This window comes from Ustilaginoidea virens, chromosome 4 (genome assembly GCF_000687475.1).
Source record: "Ustilaginoidea virens chromosome 4, complete sequence".
NCBI lineage: Eukaryota > Fungi > Ascomycota > Sordariomycetes > Hypocreales > Clavicipitaceae > Ustilaginoidea > Ustilaginoidea virens.
Window position 1 is genome coordinate 5385807 of NC_057319.1, and position 23201 is coordinate 5409007.

The 23201-nt window shown below is 56.4% G+C and overlaps 6 protein-coding genes across 6 annotated transcripts; 3 read left to right on the forward strand and 3 right to left on the reverse strand.

Annotated features, from left to right (window-relative positions):
• Window positions 1–4735: 4735 nt before the first annotated feature.
• Window positions 4736–6580, forward strand: UV8b_05948 (uncharacterized protein; the record flags this gene model as incomplete). The annotated part of the gene is made up of 1 exon (XM_043143445.1): window positions 4736–6580. The coding sequence occupies one exon, from the start codon at window positions 4736–4738 to the stop codon at window positions 6578–6580; it is 1845 nt and encodes a 614-aa protein (XP_042999378.1).
• A 2288-nt stretch (window positions 6581–8868) lies between these two features.
• UV8b_05949 (uncharacterized protein) lies at window positions 8869–10032 on the forward strand (the record flags this gene model as incomplete). Its single annotated transcript, XM_043143446.1, has 1 exon — window positions 8869–10032. The coding sequence occupies one exon, from the start codon at window positions 8869–8871 to the stop codon at window positions 10030–10032; it is 1164 nt and encodes a 387-aa protein (XP_042999379.1).
• A 407-nt stretch (window positions 10033–10439) lies between these two features.
• On the reverse strand, window positions 10440–10826 carry UV8b_05950 (uncharacterized protein; the record flags this gene model as incomplete). Its single annotated transcript, XM_043143447.1, has 1 exon — window positions 10440–10826. One exon carries the CDS (start codon window positions 10824–10826, stop codon window positions 10440–10442), a length of 387 nt encoding a protein of 128 aa, XP_042999380.1.
• Window positions 10827–11496: 670 nt separating this feature from the next.
• Window positions 11497–13350, forward strand: UV8b_05951 (uncharacterized protein; the record flags this gene model as incomplete). The annotated part of the gene is made up of 3 exons (XM_043143448.1): window positions 11497–11761; window positions 11883–12188; window positions 12305–13350. 3 exons carry the CDS (start codon window positions 11497–11499, stop codon window positions 13348–13350), a joined length of 1617 nt encoding a protein of 538 aa, XP_042999381.1.
• Window positions 13351–14986: 1636 nt separating this feature from the next.
• On the reverse strand, window positions 14987–15723 carry UV8b_05952 (uncharacterized protein; the record flags this gene model as incomplete). The annotated part of the gene is made up of 2 exons (XM_043143449.1): window positions 14987–15356; window positions 15404–15723. 2 exons carry the CDS (start codon window positions 15721–15723, stop codon window positions 14987–14989), a joined length of 690 nt encoding a protein of 229 aa, XP_042999382.1.
• Window positions 15724–16017: 294 nt separating this feature from the next.
• UV8b_05953 (uncharacterized protein) lies at window positions 16018–19015 on the reverse strand (the record flags this gene model as incomplete). Its single annotated transcript, XM_043143450.1, has 7 exons — window positions 16018–16309; window positions 16546–17630; window positions 17908–17944; window positions 18036–18263; window positions 18357–18659; window positions 18835–18909; window positions 18981–19015. The coding sequence occupies 7 exons, from the start codon at window positions 19013–19015 to the stop codon at window positions 16018–16020; spliced, it is 2055 nt and encodes a 684-aa protein (XP_042999383.1).
• Between the last annotated feature and the right edge of the window lie 4186 nt (window positions 19016–23201).

The window sequence follows — 23201 nt, forward strand, 5'->3', positions numbered from 1 at the left end:
CAACGGCACGGCCCAGCCCATCATCCTTGGAACAGAACTCTCTTGTATCTGCCGTTTGAACGGCTACGGGTGGCCTTGGCCCGTGTGACCCAGCTGCGGAGCAGACTGATGGACGAGTTGCTATGGGCACGAATCATCAGACCTTGCAAAGCTGATGAAATACATATCGACAGAAGCGCACGTGGGGAGAGTTTTGTCGCCGCATGACCTCGGTGTCCGAGTTATGCAACTTGATACCGCCCCCAACACCGGCAGACAAATCCTTCGACCGGGACATGTCAGAGGGCCACGACGCACTCTGTACGTCCGCTGTCGTCAACGTATGCGGGTTGACGCGAGCGCTGCCCAATCAGAGGCCATGTCCAGACCGAATTTGACCTCTGCATTCTCCGCACGGAGAGCAGCTCCCCACAAGACGTGCGCTGTGCGACGTACGGGTAGTAGCAAGCTGTTGAGGTTGCGGTGGCGCACTGCTACGCACTGCACGGCCCATCGAGGGTGAGGTAGCAGACCTCAAAGGTTGAGCATGCAGTTCTTCATGGTAGCGACGTCGGAGGCTCCGCGTTGCCGGAACGTCCTGTGATGGATCTACACCAACTGAACACATACACGGTGGATCAAGTAAGAAGCAGCCCAGATTGTGCCAAGGAACCAGCCTTGAGCCGGGACACCACTAGGGCCGTTGGAGGCTGGAGCACTCGGATGGACGGACGATGCACGAGATTGATGATGCAAAGCATTCAAAGCATTCAAAGCTTCGTTGAACATGAGCATTGTCCATTTCGGCTAATCAGAGCTTTGACGTGGTGACCCGAGTCACGCCAAGTCAGTTGCACACCTGGACCCAGCTACGCGCAATTGGCTGGGTAGAGTTTGGTTCTCTTGACCGAGGTGAACGGCATGGGAGATGCTTGGTTGCGCTGTGGTGGTTGAGCCCGGGATAACTGGTGAGGCTATGAAGCAGGCTTTAATTTCAGTAGAGATGCCGAGAGAGCCTGTGGCGGAAGGCAACATGGAAAACAAGTCTGGACTTGGATGCAGGAGCGCGAGCCCCTTGACGGACCCGTCACTCCTGTGCCAAGGCCAACTCACGGCTACTCGAGCAGCCGGGGAATGCGAGACATCCGAGCAGCCGGGTGAATAGATCGAAAGATGCAGCTCATCCACAAGGAAGCTCAAGATGTTGCTTCTGGCCGACGACTTGTCGATCCTTACTACACGACAGCATCCCCGATGGCGCTGGCGAATGTGGAGGCCAAGATGGGCAAACCGGCAAATGCACGGTGTCGACTCCGCCTAGCCAACGAAACGGGTCGGTTATGCGGGACAGTCGGAGGAGATGACCTGTGGAGTCTGCGACAGAGGGCAGGGCTTGCATGAACATGGCCATCCACGATTGGCTGTGATTTGATCGTGACGATGAGGTCTCTGGGTTTGGTTTGACGCATTCTGTCCTTGCCAACCCTGTCGACAGGAGTTCCGAATCCCAACCAGTCGGGGACCTGATTCTGAAAAAGACGGTGCTTGGCTCGATTTTTGAAATCATTGACTCCTTTGCCCGCCTTTTTTTCCTATCCGAGTCGCGCGGCCGTTTTGAAACGGGGAATTGTTTTGAAGGCTGGCATATCATATTTGTCTGGTTGGTACCCAATTTCGCCACCTGGCTATGGCCAAAGGCAAGGTACCTTTTCTGGGCTGGGAGCTTTGTTGGGCAGAAGGGCAACGTCGCATTCCCATACCCACTGGAGGGAGGCGGACCGAGTCAAGGAGAACGCAAGGGCGGGCGGGCAGGGGGCTCTCGGCCAACGGAGAGCCGAGAATGCTGCAGACAAGTGTCGGCTGCAAGTCCAAGTCGGATGACCTTTTTTATTTTTTAGTTTTCTTTTTTGGTTTGGTTTGTCTTTGGGCTTTCGATGGGTGAGGTGGTGAGGTGGTGAGGTGGTGAGGTGGTGAGGTGGTGAGGTGGTGAGGTGGCGAGGCGGCTGGGTTGTATGTAGTTGACGGCCAAGTGGTGCAGCAGGATACATGCTGCCATGTTACAAGGTAGGTACCTTGTACCAGCTGCCAGCTGGCAAGCTCCCCTGACACTTTGCCCTCAAGGGGCTTTGGGTTAAGCCCACAGCTGCCTTGCCTGCTGTTTTGACTCGCTGATGGCGAGGCTCGCATGGTCCCTGCCCTGCGAAATGACTCTTCAAGCTTTCAGCCTCGGAGCTAGGACGCACGCATTTCCGGCAAAAAGCGTGCAAAAATACATACAGCATAGTCAGTCACCCACGGGCCAGGCGGGTAAGCTGCTGTGCCGGATGGCAAAAGACAGTGGATTTGTTCTGCATTGGCTGATCCACAGTTGGGCCGTCTTGCTTCGGGGAGGACTCGAGCAGCCAAGCCAGCTGGGCGAGAGGCGACATGATACATACATACACGTAATCTGAAACCTGGGCATGCTAGCGCCGAAGGGGAAAGAAGGGAAAGAAGGGGGAAATAAAAAAAAAAAAGGAACAATTCAACAAGGAAAAAAAGAAGAAGAAGAAGAAGAAGAAGAAGAAGAAGAAGAAGAAGAAGAAGAAGAAGAAGAAGAAGAAGAAGAAGATAAAGACAGAGAGAGCAAGGAATAAAACGAAGCAGGAGTTCTCGGATGGGTGCAGCGCGAGACTGAGGCTCTGCCAGCTCAGACGACGTCGGTTGTCGACCGTCGGTCGGTCGGGTCGAATCTTGACCCATGCTGGCGGGGCCCATGTAACTTTGCGTCTCCAGATAAGCGGACCGACAAGGGGTTTGTCAAGACATGCACAAGTAAGGCTCAAGGTTGCACTTGCCATTTGCTGCCCCAAGGCTCAAGTACTGTCAACTACGGTAAGGGAAGGCGCACCGCACCGCACCGCACCGCACCGCACCGCACCGCGACACCTCAACAAAGGTCTGACTCAGAATGCCAGTCTTGCAGCTCAGACCTGTTGTCCGTACTGTACTGATGACAGAGTCCGACCTTTGTGCCCAAAGCCTCAACCGCACAACGGCCGCACAACGGCTGCACAACAACCGCACCACGACCGCACCACGACCGCACACTCACTACCTTGCTTTGCCAGACACTGATGGGTACGAGAGGGTCTGGTAGGACCAAGTCATCTGCTTCGGGGATTGACCACTTCCTGATCAACGCCCGAGGTGGATGGCAACGGCAACGGCAATGGCAACGGCAACTTCTAGAAGCTTGCCAACCTCTCCTCGTCAAAGAAGCGCCACCTGCTGCGTTGGCAAGCACTCCTCGATCCCTCGTCCCGCAATGCCCGATGCTAAGTGCCGAGTGCTCAATGCTCGCTGAATGCTCGCTCCATGCTCAAGGCCCATGTTCCGTGGTCTGGTGCACCCCCCTCCTTTCGACCTCCTGGAAGACGGACAGTCAGTCGGTGGAAAGGAAATGTCGGCCTTTTGCTCTCGGACGGGACATATTGCAGTGGGAAGCGCCTCCCAAGCATTGTACATTGTACGGAGCACGGAGCACGGGGCTCGGGGTAGGCTGAGGTATTATGCACGCAGTGCCACCCCGGTGGCATACTCTGTGCACTCCCTTGACACCGACGAGTCCACGACCCTCTGGTCCTTATCCCCTCTGGGCTCTGATGAGCGTGATTGGGGTTAGCCTCTTGTGCTGGCCTCCTTGTCGTCGGCCGCCCGCTCATTCGGCAGTTGGATTCGTTGCTGGTTGGACTGGGACGGTAATGTTATTAAAGCGCAGCGTGTGCCAACGCCTGATGAAAAAAAAAAAAAAAAAAGCTGCCGTCCATCACCAACACTACGGGACAGGGCTTGCCTGTTTCACCCAGGGCAGAGTTCTCCCCTACACCCAGACCCAGATCCCAGATTCCCAGATCCCAAACTCCCAGATCCCAGACTCCCAGATCCCCGACTCTCAGATCTCCGACTCCCGTACACCTGGAAATACCCCATGCGGCCATGCCAAACAAGGTAGAAAAACAGATCACAGTCATCAATCGGAAACCATACTTCTCTTGGCCCTCTGTCCCCTCTACCTTTACTCAACACCCGCACCGGCTTGAAAGAGCAGCCATCTAGCTTGCTCGTTCGACTTGCTCATTCGCCCCTCTCAGGGGACGGGGTGCAACAAACCGTCAATAATTTGGGGCCAGCTTTGGGGCCAGCTTTGGGGCCAGCTTTGGGGTCTCCTTTGGGCCCTTGCCTTGCGGGTCACCCACAGCTCGCCAAAAGCTGCGCCCAGGCCTTGGCTAACTACTCTTGAAGCTTGCATGTGGCAAGCGTCAACTTTCCCCCACACGCGCGCGGGTCCAACTACCAGACGGGACCTCCCTCGCTCCCGGACGGACTTGTGAAGGGCAGCCCGCTGGGGCCCTGTAGCAGCCCAGGCGCGCTGGCTGCAGGGAAGGAAAAGCTCCCCAAGGTCCGTCCCAAGGTCCGTCCTAAGGTCCCCACTCCAATCTACGGATACTGCCCAGTGCCCACCGCCCAACGCAAGAACGGTAATAAGAATAAAAAAAAAAAAAAACACCCGATAAAAAAAAAAAAAAAAACTGCGCAGGGGCAGAAGGCGGATCAGGTGCCCCTCCCTTTATTTATGAGTTATCCCCCCCCTGCCTGCGAGTGCAACTGTTTTTTTCCCCTCCTCCCTGCGCATCGGAGAGTTGGTCCCCAATACCAGCAAGCCTCGCCTGAGGAACTCCAGGCATTCATCCCGCATCACCAACCGTCGGTCATCATGTCATCGAGCTCAAGAAGTCTGCTGCGTATAGCTCATGTCGAGGATGCCGATGACGACTCGGGCAGCTCTCTCAATGGCAAGCCCGGCACCCGCAAGTATGCCACATCCGAAGCACCCATGAGCCCTTCCAAAGCCAACACCAGCAAATCCCGCTCGGAGAGACGACTCGTGGCGAGCTCTTCGTCGTCTGCCCGTATCAGCTACCCGGATTCCCGCCCGTCCTCCCGTCCAAAAAAGAAGTCGTCGTCGAGGCTCCCCTCCGACAAGGACTGTGGGGATCCGGAGCAGAGGGCTCGGGACCGCGAGCGACAAAGAAGAGAGCGGAGAGTGAGGGAGGAGGAACAAGATAGAAAGGCTTCCTCGGCGGCCGCCAAAGAGCGAGAATCCCGGCCCATGAGGAAGCAACGCCCCGCGTCCGCCAAGCAACCCAGCGCGCAGCCGGTGGTTCGGCAATCGTACCAACGGGGCCAGGTTGACGATCCTGCCAGCTACGGCATCCAGCCGGCCATCTCTGGAAATCGCCCAAGAGCCCAGACACGACCAGCTAGCTACTATGCGGGCCAGCCCCCGAGACGCTGGACCAACGCTCCTCCACTGTACCCGCCCGTTCAAAACGCAGCACCGTTTGCCGTTGGCACCTTTCCGCCTCCTCCACTGTGGCAAGGTCGCCCTGGAGCATCCCCTGGAGGCTTCGCCGCCCCTCCGCCGCCTTCCCCCGTTGGCCCAGCGCCGGGCTTCTTTGACGGTGGCGTTGCGGCAAGCCCGTACTCGCACAGCAGCCATCTGAGACAGCGGTTCGAATCTCGACCAGCTTCTGCCATGGGATACCATAGGGCGCCCCCGCCTCCCTTGGATTACTTCCACCAAGACGACTATTCAGACGACGCGGCTCCCATGCCGCCGGTGACCCGACGTCCAGCAAGGCTGACCAGGGCGGAGGATGACCGCAGAAGAATGCCACCGCCTGATCGCATGCCCATGCGGCCGCAGTCTGCGCTGCCGCCCTCCACGCCGTATTGCCCTCCACCCACCTTGCAGCGTCCCCCTTCGCGGCAGAACCAGTCCCGCCCGCCGCCGGCTCACAGGAGGTCGGTGGGGTTTGTCGATCAGCATGAGTACGACGATGACGATTCCCAAAGCGATCAGGAGCTCTTCCACGACAGTTCTCCAAATGCCTCGTTTGATCACCAGCGCGCCATAGTGCCTCGCTCGCGGCGGAATTCAACCGTGTACGACCATCACGACTACCACGTCGTCCCGGCCAACCCGCGGCGCCGGCGGTCATCCGTCTACGGCTCCGTCGCCCTGCCCTCCGGCGGGGTGAGTCTCGACGACCAAAAGTACGATGACGCTCTCAAATACCAAGAACAAGTCAGCGGCGGCCCGTCGATGCCATTGACTGCCGAAACCTTGCTCAGGGCCAGCAAGCGAGGTGCCGTGGTTAGCAGCCGCTCTACCCGCAGCAGCAACAGCCGCGACGACAGCGACTACAAGCGCAGCAACGCAACGGGCATCACGAGGACCTCGTACAACAGCGAGGACCTGACGACAATCAAAGTCTCGGGCGTCGGTGCCAAGGTTCGGGTCCGCGGCGCCGAGATCGAGTGCGAGGAAGGTGGAGAAATCACGGTGACAACATCAGGCGGCGGCGGCGGCCCACCTGGTGGCTCTCGTCCCGGCAGCGACAAGGCCAGCATGATCTACCCTCAGCTCGAAGACTCGCGTAGCCGGGTGGAACGCAAGGCTCTGCCTCATCGGCCGCGTACGGCAAGCCAGTCGGATTCACAAAGCCGAGGCTACGCTCCGAGCCACGCACCTTACGACTATGGCGGATATTTATGAGGCGCCATGTTGGGAGACAAAAGATGCTTACGACTATGATGACGATTTATAACGACGAACCAAAGCTTCTTGAATGCGGAATTTTCGCAAAAATAAAAAAAAAACCAACTTGACATCTTGACATCTTGACATCTTGAGCGGCCCTGGTTTTTTTCCCTTTTTTTTTTCCTTCTGCTTCGCGGGTTGTTGCCATGTACCGTCCAACCGTCTTTTCTCTACCCTACCCAAGCGAGCGTTATCAAGTCTGGTTTCTTTTCCTCTCTTCTTTCTTCTTTTCTTCATTTCTTCATCTTCCATCTCCCCCCTCCCCTCTCTCCGCTCGTCATCTTTCTTGCTTTATGCCCTCGACTCTCTTGTCTCGCCACAACAACCAAGTATGAACCGCATCCACCGCGTTCGTTTCGATGTCGGAGTGTGGGTGATGAATTTGTTCATGCCTGACTCGGGGCATGCGTTGGAGGGATCCCATGTACTTGTGATGCTCGCCCGCGTTTTACGAAATGTCAATGATTGCCAATCAGAAAGCTTGATACCCCAAATTGCTTCCAGCGGAAGAATCTGCTCTCCGCCTTTTTCTATTTCGAGTTGTTATCTGCCGAGCCTTGGAGAGATGCACACGCGCACGGTGTCATTGGCCGTGGATACTAAACTCTGGGGAGGATGTTTGGTTGCTGCAACGAATCCCAGAATGCGTACCGCACGAAATGTGATCCCGACTGTCTGTGAGACATGTTGTCGTCTTGAGAAAATCACAGTCGGCGGCGGGCTTGCGCCGAGCCATAAAGCGTGCCTCGTCAACCCAGCCGCGGGCATCGTTGTTTCCCGCACCATTATATTCCTCTCGACCGGCTTCTTTTGCGATCTTCTCTTTTCATCTCATCTTTTCGCCGACTTGCACACCGACCGGATGTTGTTGCGTCTAGCGTCTGTCTGTCTCTTGGAGCAGCTCGTCCGACGTAGACGCAGCACGCTGCCCTCCAAAGACGCATGCAAAGGGACCGTCATGCCAAAAACTTTTTTTGTTCTTCTTTTTTTTTTTTTGTTCATCCGCTCGATACCACCGTAACTATATAGAATGTATGGGCAATGGGGGTTCGCACCCTCTCACTCTCTAGGGCCCGTTAAGCGTCGGTTTTTGTAACAACTGGGTAGCTATCTACTTTTGGCACTTTTTCTTCCTTGTGCTTCTTCCTTTGACGCGGCTGTCGGGCTGCGACGAAGCCGTCTTGGCCGGGGGTCGGAGGCTTGGCGAGGAGCTTCAGGTTACGGTATGTGGGACGGCGCGCGGATTTGCGGGTCAGAAAGTCTAGATGCATCTGTTCTGGGCTTGTCTGGCGTGATACGAGAGGAGGGGGCGGGGGGGGGGGGGGGGGACAAGAAGCAATAATAAGGGGGGTGTCTTGTGTCTTGTTGTTGTACGGTACGGAGTACGGAGTAGATGGCGACCCTTTGTGCGAGAACGAAAACGAGGGTTGTGCTTGAGAGCACGGATGACGATGACGGCAGGCTTACGGAGCGTTGTGCTATGAAGCGTCGTGCTTGGAGCGTTGTGCGCAGACCCAAATAGATTGCCTTACCGTCCGCTTCGCCTCATCAGCCAGCCCCCTGCCCCTGACAACTTACCTTGTCCTCCGCGGCGCGGCCTTTGGCCTGGCGATGAGTGGGGGTTGCCCGGCCAGCCGCCATTGTTTACTTGTTGCGTCATGATGGGTGCTCCACCGCCTCGCCTCGCCTTGTTGCACGCCCGAGCACGCTTCCGGCTTGCCGACGGCGCACGGCCTGCAGACGAGGCGAGCTGCTGGCAGGTGCCGAGCCGAGCACAAGCCACCCAGCCACGGCAATTCGCTCGTTCCCCGGGGAACAGTGATAACAAACAAACGACCGCAGCCCTTCCCCCCGTCCCCCCTGCTGCACAAACGAAACTTCAAGCACGACGCGTTGAACGCCTGGCTGTCTGCGTCAAGAGGGTCTTGCTGGCATTTTAGCTGCTACGCACGCAAGACGGTGGTTCCGAGGTACCGTCTGTCCACGACTGCGGGCTGAAAAGGCACGATCGATCCCGCACCGCATTCCTTCAAGCCCAGGACGAGTTGCCGCATTCCTCGACGCCCAGAGACACACACACACCAAAAAAAGAGAAAAACGAAAAAAAAAGAGACAAAAGAGACAAAGGCGACAAGAAGACAGGAGACCAAAAGACAAAAGATAAAGCGACAAAAAGACAGAAAGACAAAAAAAGATCAGCCCCCAAAAGCCCGAGCCATTGTCGGAAACCTGGTCATCTACCCATGGCTCCCGCTGTTGCGCTGGCGCGCTCGTTCCGGGGCACGATGCCCGGCGGCAACACCGACGCGGACGGCACGCTGGGCTCGCCCGGCGGCCCTCTGGCCGAGGCCGGCCGGTTGCTCGCGCGGGACCATGGCTCGCCGCCCAGGGGAGACCCCTCGCACGGGGTGCTGGACCCGCACGACATCAACAACGCCGGCTTCTTTGTGCTGTTCGCGCTGATCGGGGCGGCGTTTGTCTTGACAGGCATCTGGTTCTTCTTCTGGGCCAAGAACGGCGGGTTCCACTTCAAGGAGAACGACTGGGAGGAGTACAAGTCGACGGTGCTGCGGCGCAAGGGCCCCAACGGGACGGTGCTGACGGGGGCGACGCCGTCGACGGACCTCGGGGGCGGCAGCGTGTACAAGGACGTGGGCAGGGGTAGGGGCGAGGGCGAGGGCGAGGGCGACGACGACGGCACCACCGTGGTGACGGAGAGCACGGCGCTGAGCGGCGTCACGGCGGGGGCGAGCGACGTGGCGGCCAGGGAGGAGCGCCGGGCCAAGCAGCAGCGGCGGGAGCGGGAGCGCCGCAAGCGCCGCGGCGACAAGGCGAGGGCGGCGGCGGCGGCGCAGGCAGAGGACGGCGGCGGCTGCGACGAGGCGGCCGAGAAGGCAGCCGAGGAGCAGCTCCGCAGCTACCGGCACGAAAAGGCCGCCCGGGTGGGCGGGCTCAACAAGGAGGCGGACGGGTCGCAGTGGGACGGGTCGACCAACCCGGCCGACTCGACCGTGTCGTCCGAGCTGCTGTCCAGCCGGCAGACGGCGATGACGGGGACGACGGGGACGACGGGGACGACGGGGACGACGGGGACGACGACGGCGGCGGCGGCCAGGAAGGCGGGGGCGATCCGCAAGGTGTACTCAACGGCGGACCGCAACGCCGCGCGCGAGTCGGAGCGTCTGCGGTCCGAGGCGCGCAGCCGGGCGCGGGAGGAGAGGCGCGCGGCTCGTCGCGACTTTAGCTACGACCGGCCGGGGGCGTCGGAGAGCGCGGCCAGCGAGAGCCTGCTGGAGGGGAGCGACCTGGGGACCAAGAGCTATCATCACCCGCGGCCGGAGCTGAGGGCGCTGAGGGAGCAGGAGCGGGAGGAGCGGAGGGCCCGGCGCGCGGGGCACCGGGGATGACGGGGCTGACGGGGATGACGGGGATGACGGGGATGATAGGCATGGTGGGGATGATGGGGATGACGGGGATGACGGGGACAACGGGAATGATGGGGATGATGATGGCGGATGGAGTTGATGCTGCGTTGCGTGCGCATGTCGAGGGTCTTTGTGTTGAGCATCAGGTCTTGCATGCATGCATGTACTGTACTCCCGTACGGAGTACTCTGTAGTAAATGGACAATGTCTGGTCTGGTGGGTCGGCAGCAGTCGTCAGGTTCTGCTACATATCAGTATCAGTCTGGCCGTCAGCTGCGGGTGGAGCTGGTCGCTGGTCTGGTCGCAGGCCGCCTGGCCTGTGGGACCTTGGGCCACGCAGCGCAGGCCAACTGGCAACTCGCAAACCCAAAACTGCCGCCGTCCATGATCTATCCTGCCTTGGCAAACCCAAGCCAAGCCATTGAAGCCAAGCCGAAGCCAAGAAGGCAGGCCAGGCCAGGCCGGCACAGCACAGCACAGCACAGCATTCCCGCTCCCGCTGCAGCGAGCAGTCGCCCAGGGCCCGTGTCGTCGTGTCTGGTCTGGTCGTGGTCGCTCGCTCGCTCGCTCCCTAATGTTGGCTGCTGCCAGCTGCCAGCTGCCCGCTGCCCGCTGCCAGCCAGCCAGTGCCCTCGTCCCCGTCCCGCCCTCGGGACCCCGCCAATCACCGCCCTCGTGCTCCTCGCATCTATCTCGTCGCTGTCCGACGACTCGCTTTCCCTCACCAACCTGGCCGGTCCATCGTCATCCATCCCTCCATCCCTCCATCCATCCATCCTTTCATCCTTCCTCCTTCTTTTCGTTCATCCTTTGTCCACTTCCCTCCACCCATCCCATCTTTGCTGGCACCCCTCCTGCGTCTCAACCAAACCACCCGCGCCCGCTGTGGCAAACCCCGAAGCCCAACCCCGTCAATCCGCCCAGCTGACAAAACCCCGACATCGCATCCAAACCTCTGCTCTCCTTCCGTCTCGGCAACCCTCCCGTCCCTCGCGCCCGCCTCCCGGCCGCCTTTGCTTCGTCGTCTTCTCCTGGCGCTCAAACCTCGAGCCTCGTTCCCGGCCGAGAACCGAATCCACGCGGGCGGCTGAAACCTCCGTTCCACAACATCGCATGATCCAGACCCCAGACCCGCCGGCCGATTGCTGCGTGACGACGACGACGACGACGACGGATGATCTGACCCGTCAGCCAGCACCGTCCCGTCGCCCGACTTTTCACCATCGCGGCACCAGCTAGCTTAACGTCTCTGCACCCACCGTCGCGGCCCGTTACCGAGCGCCCCGGGATTCCCGTCCTTTGTTTCGCGAGCGGCTCGACCCTCCCCTCCCGCCGCTGTCCTTGTCGTGCGGGCAGAGCAACCTGCCGTGTCTTTTTTCCCCAAGCTCGCTCGAGTCTTTTGCGTCGCGTTTGGATGGCCTGGCGGTCGCGTCCCGTGTTTCCATCATGACTGCGGACCCTCCTTCTTCTGCCTTTACCGGCGTCATCGTCGGCCTCGTCTCCTCGTTTGGGTCCATCATCTTCATCGCCGTGGTTGTCTTTATCTTTTGGGCGTCGGGATGCGCGGGATGCGCGGGATCCGGTCGGATCATCCTCGACCGGCTCGGGCGACCCGGCGAGTATGACGACGACGAGGCCTTTGCGAGGGAGGAGGCCGAGGCGCTGGACACCATGGATGATATGGCGCGGGCGGAATATCTCAGAGCAAAAGGTACGTGCGCGAACGAATGGCGGAGCAGTTGTCCAGCCGAAGAGCAGCAGTGTGCTCGTTGGGCGGTTTTTTTTGGTCCGTTTCCATCCGGAAAGCTAATCCCCGTTGCGTCTCCCCCCAGCTTTTGTAACGGCCAACCCCCCGGAGTCGCTGCCTACAGACATCTCCCTCTCGCAGTACCTCGCGATTCAGGAAAAAGGCATTTCGGCCTGGGAGTTTGAGCCCGAGCTGGAAGTTGCCAATTGCTTTGTCGAGGCCCGCACCGAGATTGAATTCTTTGACTCTGAATGCACCGTCATGAGCAATCTGCCTGTGCCGAAGCAGAATGACGTCTACTACTGGGAAGCCAAGATTTACGACAAGCCCGACAGCACACTCTTGAGCATAGGGATGGCTACCAAGCCGTATCCCTTGTTTCGACTGCCTGGTGGGTTTTGTCCCTTTTTTTTTTTTTCCTTTTTCCTTTTCTTCCTTACTTTTCTTCTTCTGCCCCCCCCCACCCCCCTGCAAGCAAATATTCCCTAACTCTGGGCCGTTCCCAAGGCTACCACAAATACTCGGTCGCCTACTTCTCAGACGGTTCCCGCCACTACAACCAGCCATTCAGCTCTACGCCGTACGGCCCGAAACTGGTCCAAGGCGACGTCGTCGGCGTCGGATACAGACCAAGGACCGGCGCCATCTTCTTCACCCGCAACGGCAAGCGGTTCGACGAGGTAGTCCACGGGCTCAAGTCGCAAAACTTCTTCCCCGCCGTCGGCGCCAGAGGTCCCGCCATTGTCCACGTCAACCTGGGGCAGTCGGGCTTTGTCTTCATCGAGGCAAACGTCAAGAAATGGGGTCTCGCCCCCGTCACGGGGAGTCTGGCGCCGCCGCCGCCATACGGCTCCGAGCAGGGCAGCATCCTGCTGGAGATTGGGACAAAGGACGGCATGACGTCGAGGCAGGGCCGACCTCACGGGCAGTCGGTCAGCGGCTCGCCCTACACCGTCGGGCCGCGCAGCAGCTTCGGCCTCGGCCTGCACGGGCGGACGAGAAGCGGCAACTTTCGGGTGCTGCCGCCGACGAGCCCCGGGCCTGTCCGCAGCCCTACCGACATTTCTCTGGCCCAGCTGGTGCCCAACGACGACGAGGGCGAGGCCAGCGGCAGCAACCGAGACGCCAGCCAGCATGAACAACACCAACACCTTGGTCAACAGCAGCAGCAGCAGCAGCAGCAGCAACTGCACCAAGAGCATCATGGCGACGACGAAAACCCGCTGCATCTGCACCTGGAGGACGCGACCAACCCTCCGCCGGGCTATGCCAGCCCCACCCCGTCCGATTCCGAGGACCGGCGACGATGCAGCATGGACGGCGAGGACACGCCTCTCATGCGGGCCAGCGGCACGCGCAGCCGGGGCAACTCGTCTGCCACGGTGACGCCGCAGACGCCGCCGCATCCTCCGGTCCCCAGCTACAGCGACGCGGTCCGAGCCGGTGCCGGTGCCGGTGCCGGGCAGCATGGGCGCGGGCGCGGGCACGGGCACGGGCACGCACACGGGCAGCGGCGAGGCAGCGTGGGCTCGGCATCCTCGGCCAACTCCTAAGGGCGTTTCGTTTCGCTTTTTTTTCTGGCCCGGGTTTCTGTTGGCCTTGGTTTCTGCTGGCCTTGGTTTCTGTTGGGCTTGATTTCTGCTTGGCCTGGGTTTCTGTTTCGGCCTGGGTATCTGTCGGCCTGGGTTTCTGTTTGGCCAGGGTTTCTGTTTCGGCCTGGATTTCTGTTGGCCTGGGTTTCTGTTTTTTTTTTTTTTTTTTTTTTAAGCCCGGATTTCTGTCGGCCTGGTTTCTGTTTTGGCCTAAATGTTTCTGTTTTCTTGGCCCGGATTTCTCTTTTAGTCGCAAGAGCAGCATAGCACGGGAGGATCAATCAGTCTTTTGCATATGTACCACCGACGCGGCAGCCACACCTCCCCCTCCCGGCTGCACCAGTCGTCGTTTGCCCTCTCTTTTCCTTCCCTCTCGGAACACCCCCCCCCCCCCCCTCCCCAGCTCGGAGCAGCGCGCCGAAACGGCATCCAGTAGGAGGGATTTGGCCGGCCGGCCCCGGGGCGTTGGTTGCACGCGGCGCCTGGAGTTTTCGCATTTCCCATTTCCTTTTTCCTTTTTTTTTTTTTTTTTTCCTTTTTCCTTTTTTTCGAGCATTGGAACTGGGCGCGTTTTGTTTTGGACGGGATGGGATGGGATGGGACAACCTGACACGATGGGGGACGGCGGGGCCTACACCTTGTTTCCGTTCGTTCGATCGATCGTTCGTTCTTTCTTTCTTTCTTTAGAGATTGTCTGCAGCTTGCTACATGATGAGACGGGACCTGCGATGAGCGTTCATCCTTCTTCTCCGCCGACCACGCAAATCAGCGGGTGCGACACACACACATCAACACATCAACACGCAGCAACGCACGAGACGGCCGCAGCCCCAAACTTGGTCCTTTTGCCGTGTCGCGTATTTCCCCGCCCCGGCGTGCATCCCCGCGCCCACCACCATTCAAAGTCACCTTGACTATCCGATGAGCAAAAAAACCATCCCCGTGCGCGCAAAACCCCCCAAAAAAAAATAATAAAACAAAATAAAAAAAACATACAAGACGGCAAAATACAAGACCAAGACAACTTCCGGCAGTGACGTTCCTTGTGCAAGTCCAAATCGAAACGGGTGCTGCTGCATACATTGGTGGCAAGGCAAGGCAAAGTACAGGGAGGCAAAATGCAAAAAAAGATGCTGCAGAGGGGGGCGCAGGACAATGCGTGCTGCGCTGCGCGGATACGCAGGCCAGGCGGAACAACAAAGCTGCGCAGGTGCAGGCAGAGGGCGAGACATGCAGGCGGAACATGCGGCGGCGCAGATGCAGGGAAACGGACAAAATGACATGACATGCAGGCAAAACATGCGGCGCAGATATATACAGGCAAAAAAGACAGGCACCAAACAAACGTACCGCGCAGATACAGGCAAAAAGGCATGCAGACAAAAAGTGCAACTGCGCATATACAGGCAAACAGGCGTGCAGACAAGAGTGTACTGCGCAGATGGAGGCAAGCAAAAAAGAGCCATGCGCAAACCATGCTCGCAGACACAGCCAGACACAGCCAGACACAGCCAGACACAGCCAGACACAGCCAGGCACAGCCAGGCACAGCCAGACACAGCCAGACACAGCCAGAGGCAGACAAACTTTGCTCAAATCAGGCAAACGCGTCACCGCAACCAAGACCCAAACGCCCCAACTCCATTCCATGCTCTACAAGCCGCGCCGTGCAGACGCCAATGCTGCCAGTAAACCCAGACGCCATGTCAGTCTCGCTAAAATCGTATATGCTTTCCGTAAGGAGTGAAATGTCTATCCGGTGCTTTTTGCGTGTTCCATCACAAGGAGTGTCTATAAATGCTGGGTATCTCTTTTTTTTTTTTTTTCCCATCACAAGGAGCGTGTAAATGTGCAAATGCTGAAGTGGGTATCTTTTGCTTTTCCATCGCAAGGAGTGTAAATGCTGAGCGGGTATCTTTTTTTCTTCCATCACAAGGAGTGTAAATGCTAAGCGGGTATCTTTTTTTCTTCCATCAAAAGGAGTGTACAAATGGTGAGTGCCGTTCTCCATCACAAGGAGTGTGCAAATGCCGAGGGCCGTTCTCCATCGCAAGGAGTGTAAATGCTGAGTGGGGTATCAAAGCTGTTTCTCTCACCGAGCGTTTGCGGTGTTTGGCCATCGGGTATCGTGGACAAGTAACGAGTATTAGGTATTATGTCGATGGGATGGGGGCATCGACGCCTTGTTGGCGTCGTAAAAGGACTGTCGCCGAGATCAACTCGGTTCAAAGGAGTGCAGGTCCGCCAGAAAGGGGGGGGGGGATTGTCGCAGCCAGCCCGGCCCGGCGAACGAAAGGTGATTTTAGCGAGTGTGCAAGGAATGGAAATGTACATGGCGCGTCTTTTGCGTCCAGACAAAAACGAGGTGCGTCGACGGTGAGGAGACGAGACGAAAAAAAAAAAAAAAAAAGAAAAGAAAAAAAAAACCACGTGCGGAAAAAAGAGCTCCGGATCCAAGGTCCAACCTAGGTGACGCTGGCGCTGTTGATGTTTGTGTTTTCGTCATTGGAAAGCGGAGCCAAGCGACATGCAAAAACAGCTCCAATCCAAAAGTCGAACCGAGTAACCCATTGCCCTGCCGTTGGTCCAAAAGTCAAGCGGCGCCAAGCAAGTCAGTGAGTGCCCTGGTCATTGCGTCCTCGGTCCGTGTCCCGGGGCTGTCTCCTCGCTCGCATCCCTCGCCTGGGCGACACCATCAGGCACCAGCGCCGAATGCGCCAACGGCGACGGGCAGTGCGCGTCTGACGACACCGACGCCGTATGGCCATGTTTGCCATGCCGCGTACCGTGCAAAGGAACGGGAGACTCGGGCATGGGCAGCAATCCCAGCTGGTCGCCGTTGCCACACGGCCGAGTTCCTGCATACATTGTGTCCTGGAAAGACGGATACGCCAGCATGTTGCTTGAAGAAACCGAGAGCCTGGTAGAAAAGAAGAACAAACGAGTCAATCCAACAGTGTCCCTGGCAAAGAGGCGCGGCAAGACTCTCCAGGCCGTGTGCATGTGCACGCGCGAATCAGTGTGAAGGCGGGCGGGGAGGGGGGACGAACGACGAAAAAAAAGAAAAAAAAAAAAAAAGCGTGATGTGCGCAGGAAGAGAGAGCATGCAAAGGGAGTCTTTTCTAGATCCACACGGGCTGGTGGGGAGTCACGAACCCGAGGCCGTAGCTGCTATGAGCTTCGTGGTAAACCGACGGCTGACCAGTGGCGAGATAGGCGGGGGGGCTTCCTTGCAAGTCGTAGGACGCATACTCTTCCGTGTCGCTGTACGTCGCCGACCCCTCAAACGTGGACGAGGTAGGGCTGTAGGCTCCGGTGTACGAGGGCGACGGCACGCTGAGGTATTGCGGGTTCGAAAAGGAAGACGACAGCATCGACGGGCTGCCCGAGTGCGAATGGCTGCCAGGAATGGCGGCGCTGTTGAGCATGGGCATCCCCTCTGCGCTGTAGCCAAAGGCAGGGCTTCCAAAGGGCAGGAAGGCCGAGGAGGAAACCGGGGTCATGGACGCGTTGCTGCCGTTGCCGTTGCCGTTGCCGCCGCCGTTGCTCCTGCCGCTGCCGCTGCCGTTGTTGCCCTGGTGCACTGGAAAGTTGGGAGGGTGAAACTGCGGAAAGGAACGCGTCCGCTCAGGGTGAACCCAGCCCATGCGCGAGCGGAAATCGCCCACCGCGTTGATCGGGTACTCCATCAGGGTGAGGGGCGTCTCGCGCCGCAGACCTCCCTCGGAGCCGCCCGCCAGGCTGATGGACATGAGGCGCCGGGCGATTTCCTCAATGGGCGAGATGCTCAGACTTCCAAAGTACGCCGCGCCAATCTCGGGAAACAGGCGCTCCATGAGGAGGGCCACTGTGTACAGGTGGGCAATGACTACGAGCGAGTTGGCCGACCCGTGGAAGTTCTGCAGGTACCCGACAGGCATCCAGAAGAGCCACGTCCTCAAGGGTTGCAGGCGCTCGTACTGCTGGGCAATGGAAAGCGTGGGGCTGATCTTGCGAGAGCCCTTGAGGAAGCCAACGAGGTGCTGCACCTGGGTGGTCTCCTCCTTGTGGTGCTTCAGGTGCGATTCAACCTTTTGTACCTGTTCAAGGGTGCGCTGGAAGGCCTGGATGTCCTCATCCCGAGGCTGGGTTGGTCTGTGATCGGGTGCAGGAGAGGGAGGTGCCGTGGGAAAGGTGCTGCTCTCGGCGATGAAGTCGCCAAACTGGGACTCGTGCTTCCATGCGTCCATCGCGTCAATAACCTGTCGTGCAACCGGCAACACGTCAGCAAACCGTCCAACGGGCGGGAAAAGGCAGAGGGCAAAAGGGGAAAGGGACAAAGGGGTGGGAGGGGACCAAGGAACGGAAGCTGCATCAGGGGTTGGCTGCTTCAAAATACATGAACAAGTCACATTGCCATTCCCAATGTCAATAAACATGGAAATGACTTTTCTTTTTTACAAAGAAAAAAAAAAAAAAAGGGAAAAAGGAAGAAGAAAAAAAAACATGGTGACATGGGCAATATCTCGAGTTACGTACTGTCGAGGTTCCCTGCATTAGCTGGGTCCAGCTGCGCCTATCACACATGTCATTAGCCGCTGTGCTCACATCTCACACACAACACACAAAGGCGGCTCGTTGCAGAGCAAAGACTTGGGTGTGCTCACCAATCTGTAGCTTGCCAGGAGAGGACGAGAGAAGCAGCCAGGATGGCATCCGAAGTCTCACGAGAAAAAGTACCAATGGCCTCATGAAGCCCACTGAGGGCGATGCCCCGATGCTCAAAAGCCATGCTGCCAACCAAGGGGCAGTCGGTAAGGAAAGCAATGTGCATGGCAGAAAAGGCGAGCAGAGCATGCATCACATAGGGGGTTGTGGCACCAATCCTGAGGAGACTAGAACAACAACAACAAAACGTCAGCCTATCTTTGACCCGCGTCATTTTTTTTTGTGTTTTCGCTTTCTCGCAAATCATGCATAGCACTTACGTAGGGATGTGACGGGTCCAGAGCGTAAAGTTGTTGGCGTCAATGGTGGAAAGCTGGTGGTAGAGGTTGGCGACGTGGTAGATGAGACGCAAATCTTCGACCGAGTGCAGGTGCGGTATGGGAGCTGGGTAGACCTGCAAGGACGGGAACGGGAAGACGCCCGTAGACTGCCACTCCGCGATGGCTGCCTCAACTTGAGGCGTCCACATGAGGTCTGGCTTGTCCGGTGTGGTCGAGCGGTCAGCGTCGAGGACCTGTACGTCGTTGTACGGGCAGCGGATCTTGTGTTTGGTGCAGTTACGACTGGATAGGTAGAGAGGGATTAGCGGCCCAACGACTTTCCAACGTTGCCGAGAATAATGCGTTTGCTATTCTGTCCGACTGTCCCTGATGCATTGCGCGTTTTGCCTTTTCTTGTCATGCCCAAAGAGCGTCACCAGGGCAGGGATCAAGCGCCCCAGGTTCATTCATGGCTTACCATTGGGGAAAGTTTTCATCACAGCGAATGTGACGTCTCTTGCAAGTCTCACAGCCCTTGCGAGACTTGGTATGGCTATTCACAGGTTCGGTCAGCACGAGCGTTGGTCCACGCTTCCAAGAAAAAAAGTATTGGGCGTCACTAACCTGCGACGAGGAGGACCACCGCCAGGACCAGCCATTTTTTTTTTTTTTGATTGCTTGGATCTGAAGAGGCGAAGAGAAGCGCGGGAAGGGAGAAAACAAAGGCCCTGCAAAAGTCTGCGTCAGAAACATAATGTGGCAAAGGTAGCAACGGATCAGATCCAGATGGGTAGTAGCCAACGTACGTTGATCGTGAATCCCACGGGAGCAGTTATCGTGCAACGAGCCAAAACCAGCGTAACAGAGACGATCTGCGCAAAATACAGCGACCCGAAGAACTAAATTACACAGAGCCGGTTCTTTTTCCTCTCGGAGACAGGCGTGGACGCTCGAATCTCTGGGCAACGGTGTAGCGATCGTAAAGCGGCGTCCAAACTCCTCTGTTCCGATACTTGCCGTGGATAACGGAAGATGAAACGACTGTCGGGTTCTTTAGAAGCGAGTGTGGGTATTGAAAGCAAATGCAAAAAAAAGGAAAAGAAAAAAGCAACCAAGCTACAGCGACATGAATGCCTGCGATTTTTCGTCTCGAATATGTTCAAGAGCTTGCTGTCCTTGAGGAAGTGACTAGCCGCGGCGGATGGTTGGATAGCGGGCGACGACAAGACGACCTGGCGGGACTCTGGTGGACGAGATTATTCCTGTCTGTATTATTCCTCTTTTCGTTGTTTTTTTTCTGACTTTTGTTTTGATTCCCACCCCCAGAAGTCCTAACAGAAACACACAGGAGCACTTTTTCCGATTACGACGGGATGTAAGTGTAGACGGCGCGGTGGTAGATGGAGGTTATGGACGAAGATGCTCTTTTTTTTTTTCCCTGGTTTCTTTGTTGAAGCAACGACACCTGTTAAGCGAATGAAAGGAGCCAACGAGGACTCCCTGGATGAGCGAGAGTGAGAGAGTAATGAGGAGATGAGCGATCGTGAACACGGCACGCAGATCGAGTCGAGATATGATCTTCAGATGAAATGCCCAAATCAGAGGCGCGGATGTGAAGGAGACGGGGGGGAGGTGATTGTTAAATACCACCACAGCCTACGGCTATGAGAGCCAGAGATGGGGGTTTTTGCATGACTCAAACGGTTTAAACGGTCAAAAGTGGCCTGGGAAGGACGGGGGAGGGAGGGGAGGGGGAAGGGGGGGGTGGATGGGTGTGTGAAGATTTGGCCAGCTTACTAGGCATGCCTACCTTGGAGAAGAGAGGGGGCCGGGGGGGTGTGGGCGGACCAAATGTATAAGAGCCGGCCGGAAAGACGGCGACTGGTTCGACAAGGTGATTCCTTGACGCCCATCTCGCCCGAGTCTCTAGTCTCTGGTCTCATAGGGCAGGGACAAGACAGGCTTTCCATGCCTGCATGTAACCAGCCGGCAGAGCTGGGGCGCACCTTGCGGCAGCGAGGGCCATGGATGACGGATGGACCAGACCAGACATTAATTGATGTCAACTTGTCTCTGGTCGGACGGGGAAACGACGACAACCAGGCCAGCGACGCCACAGAACAAAGAAGCAGTCCACGGGCAGCGGCGCAGCGGCGCAGCGGCGCAGCAGAGGCGGAGAGGGTGGTTGGTCGAAAAAGCGGTCACGTCCGGGCGGAAGCAGCATGTTACATAGGTACGTAGTAAGCCACGACCAGACGGTTGGTAGAGGCAAAGCTAGCTGGCTGACCAAATTCGAAACTATGGCGTGGTTGGCTGCGGGGCCTTGGGGAATGCGGTTTCGTCTCGTCGTGGGCAGCACTCGCGGCAGCATTCGGGGCTGTTCCATCGAGATGAGGCAGCACAGGCTCCAGAGCGTGATTCCCCCCCCCAAGCCCATCATCCGCCCATCAGCGGCGCGGGCAGCCAATGCCAGGCAGCCTGAAAGCGATAGATTAGCCCGCTGATGAATTCTGGTCGGTGCCCGGGGGCGTGGGGGTAGGGCGGGGGGGCGGGTGAGCCATGCAAAAGGCTGTGCTGGGTAAGGAAGACGCGGGTGGGCGGGCTAGGCTAGTTAGTGGAGAAGGTCATGTCTTTTGGATGATGATGTCCCGAGACGAGCAAGATGGATGAGCAGAGAGGTAGGTATGTACCTAGGGCCTGAGAGTTAGTTGAGGCCAGGACAAGCTATTGATTGCTGCTGCTGCTGCTGCTGCTGCTGCTGCTGCTGCTGGTGGGATGATTGGGCCGGGGGGACTGACTGGAGGAGAGGCGGGAAGGGAAGGGTCAATTTGGCAGGTGGATGATGTAGAGATGCGGATGATGGGCACAAGACGTAGTGGGTGGTTCTGTAGCAGGTGCTACATGGGAGGCGGCAGCTGCTAACTGCATGTAGGCAGCTGCTAACTGCGTGTGGGCAGCTGCTAACTGCATGTGGGCAGCTGCTAACTGCATGTGGGCTGTTTCTATGAGCTTGCATGGCGGCGGCGCACAAGCATGTATCGCGGTGTGCGGGGCTCACTAGCGAAGGTGCATAATAGCCCTTAATTACTACCTAATAAGGGCGATATATGCTCCTATATATAGTGCTCTATAGCATATCTAGCATACATATGTGATAGTGCATATGAAATAAAGGAGAACTGCACTAAAGGCCTATCTAGTAAGGACTTACGCATAAGTCATATATGGCCTTTGCTACGCATTATATAAATAAGTGGACTAGCTTTAGTAGAGCTGGTAATGCCTCCGATATAGTGCGATACACCCCCTAGTTATACCTGCGTAAATAAAGCTATTAAATAGGCTCAACTGCATATAAGAACTCAAAACTTTGATGTTTTACTGTATTATTTGTCACGGACTCGGGCTATGCCCGTGTCATGGATTGACTGAGGCTCGGGCTGCGCCCGTGCCTAGTCCGGAACGGATGATATAAGGTAGACGCGCGGGCCCATAAGGGCAACGTTAGGGCTCTAGCCCGCGCCATATATAGATGTATATAGACTATAGAAGGGACCCGATTCAGGCTCTTCTCCCTTCCTCCTTAGTTTTATCAATATATCCGATTAATACCTATTTGCAATCGCCCTAGGGCTAGTCCGTCATAATTGATAAAACTCTCTTAACCCTTATTGTTATACTATATATAACCGCCGATAATAGAGATAGGGCCCTTATAGAATACTATAGGCTTAGATGATGCCTGACGCGCCTCTGCTTATTAATAGGCCGCTCAATAAGAGTTAATTACTAATGCTATAGAAGTCCTCAATATAAGGTTCTAAGAATAGCTATCCTAAAGCTAGGAGAGTAAGCATCGGATATATATTTAAGCCGAATAGACCGAGCGTCGGATACTAACCTTTATCGACTAAATATAATAATAACTATTGCTAGCCCCTATAATGACCCCTAACCGGTCTTAGACTAACTCTATTTTAACCCCAGAGGAAACCTAATCTAAGTATAAGCTAATACTAATCGGGGAACCCTTTAATAGTAAAAAGGCTATATTCACCATATAGAAGACCTTTATAGAGTATAAATTAGAGATCGATTAGGACTTTATTAGTAACGATAAGACCTAATAGATATTTATCTATTAGAACCTCTCAGCTATAGTCTAATCTTAAGTCGCAGCATTCTTCGAGAATAGTACGGCCCTCTATTACCGCCTTATAGCTTTCTTTAATTACCTATAGCGACTCTTTAAGGACCTATATCGGGAGGAACGCACGATTAGCGAGCTTAAGTATACCTTCTATTAGGTACTAAAAGAACCCTTTTTTACTTTTTTCGTATATTTTAAAGAGAAATTAGTATTAATAGGGGGGTTTAGGTAGCCCGAGTCGGTTAAGCTAGAAATACTTTAATCCGCCTTTAACCCTTATATATTGGATAAGATTATTGGCCTAAGGGTCTCCCGTAAGGACTATAATATAGCTATTGTATAATACCGTAAAATCGCTATCGACCTAGAGATAAGCCTTACCGCGAAATACTATACAGACCTTTACTGGAATTATAACGATAACGCCTAGGATCTGTAGGCAACCGCTCGGGATAAGGATAGTAATATGCCTATAATAGGCATTAATAAGCTAGGTTTAAAGGGTAAGGAGAAATTATCTGCTAAAAGGGTAGTATAGGTTTTAAAAGAGGTCCTTAAGGAGCGCTATTAGAAATTATTTTATACCTAATATAGAGATGCCGGCTATAAAATGCTGGAATGCAAGCTAAGGCCGGCCTGGCCTCTACTAGAGATAACTATAGCTTTTATAGACCTAAAGGCTATAGAAGCCTTAC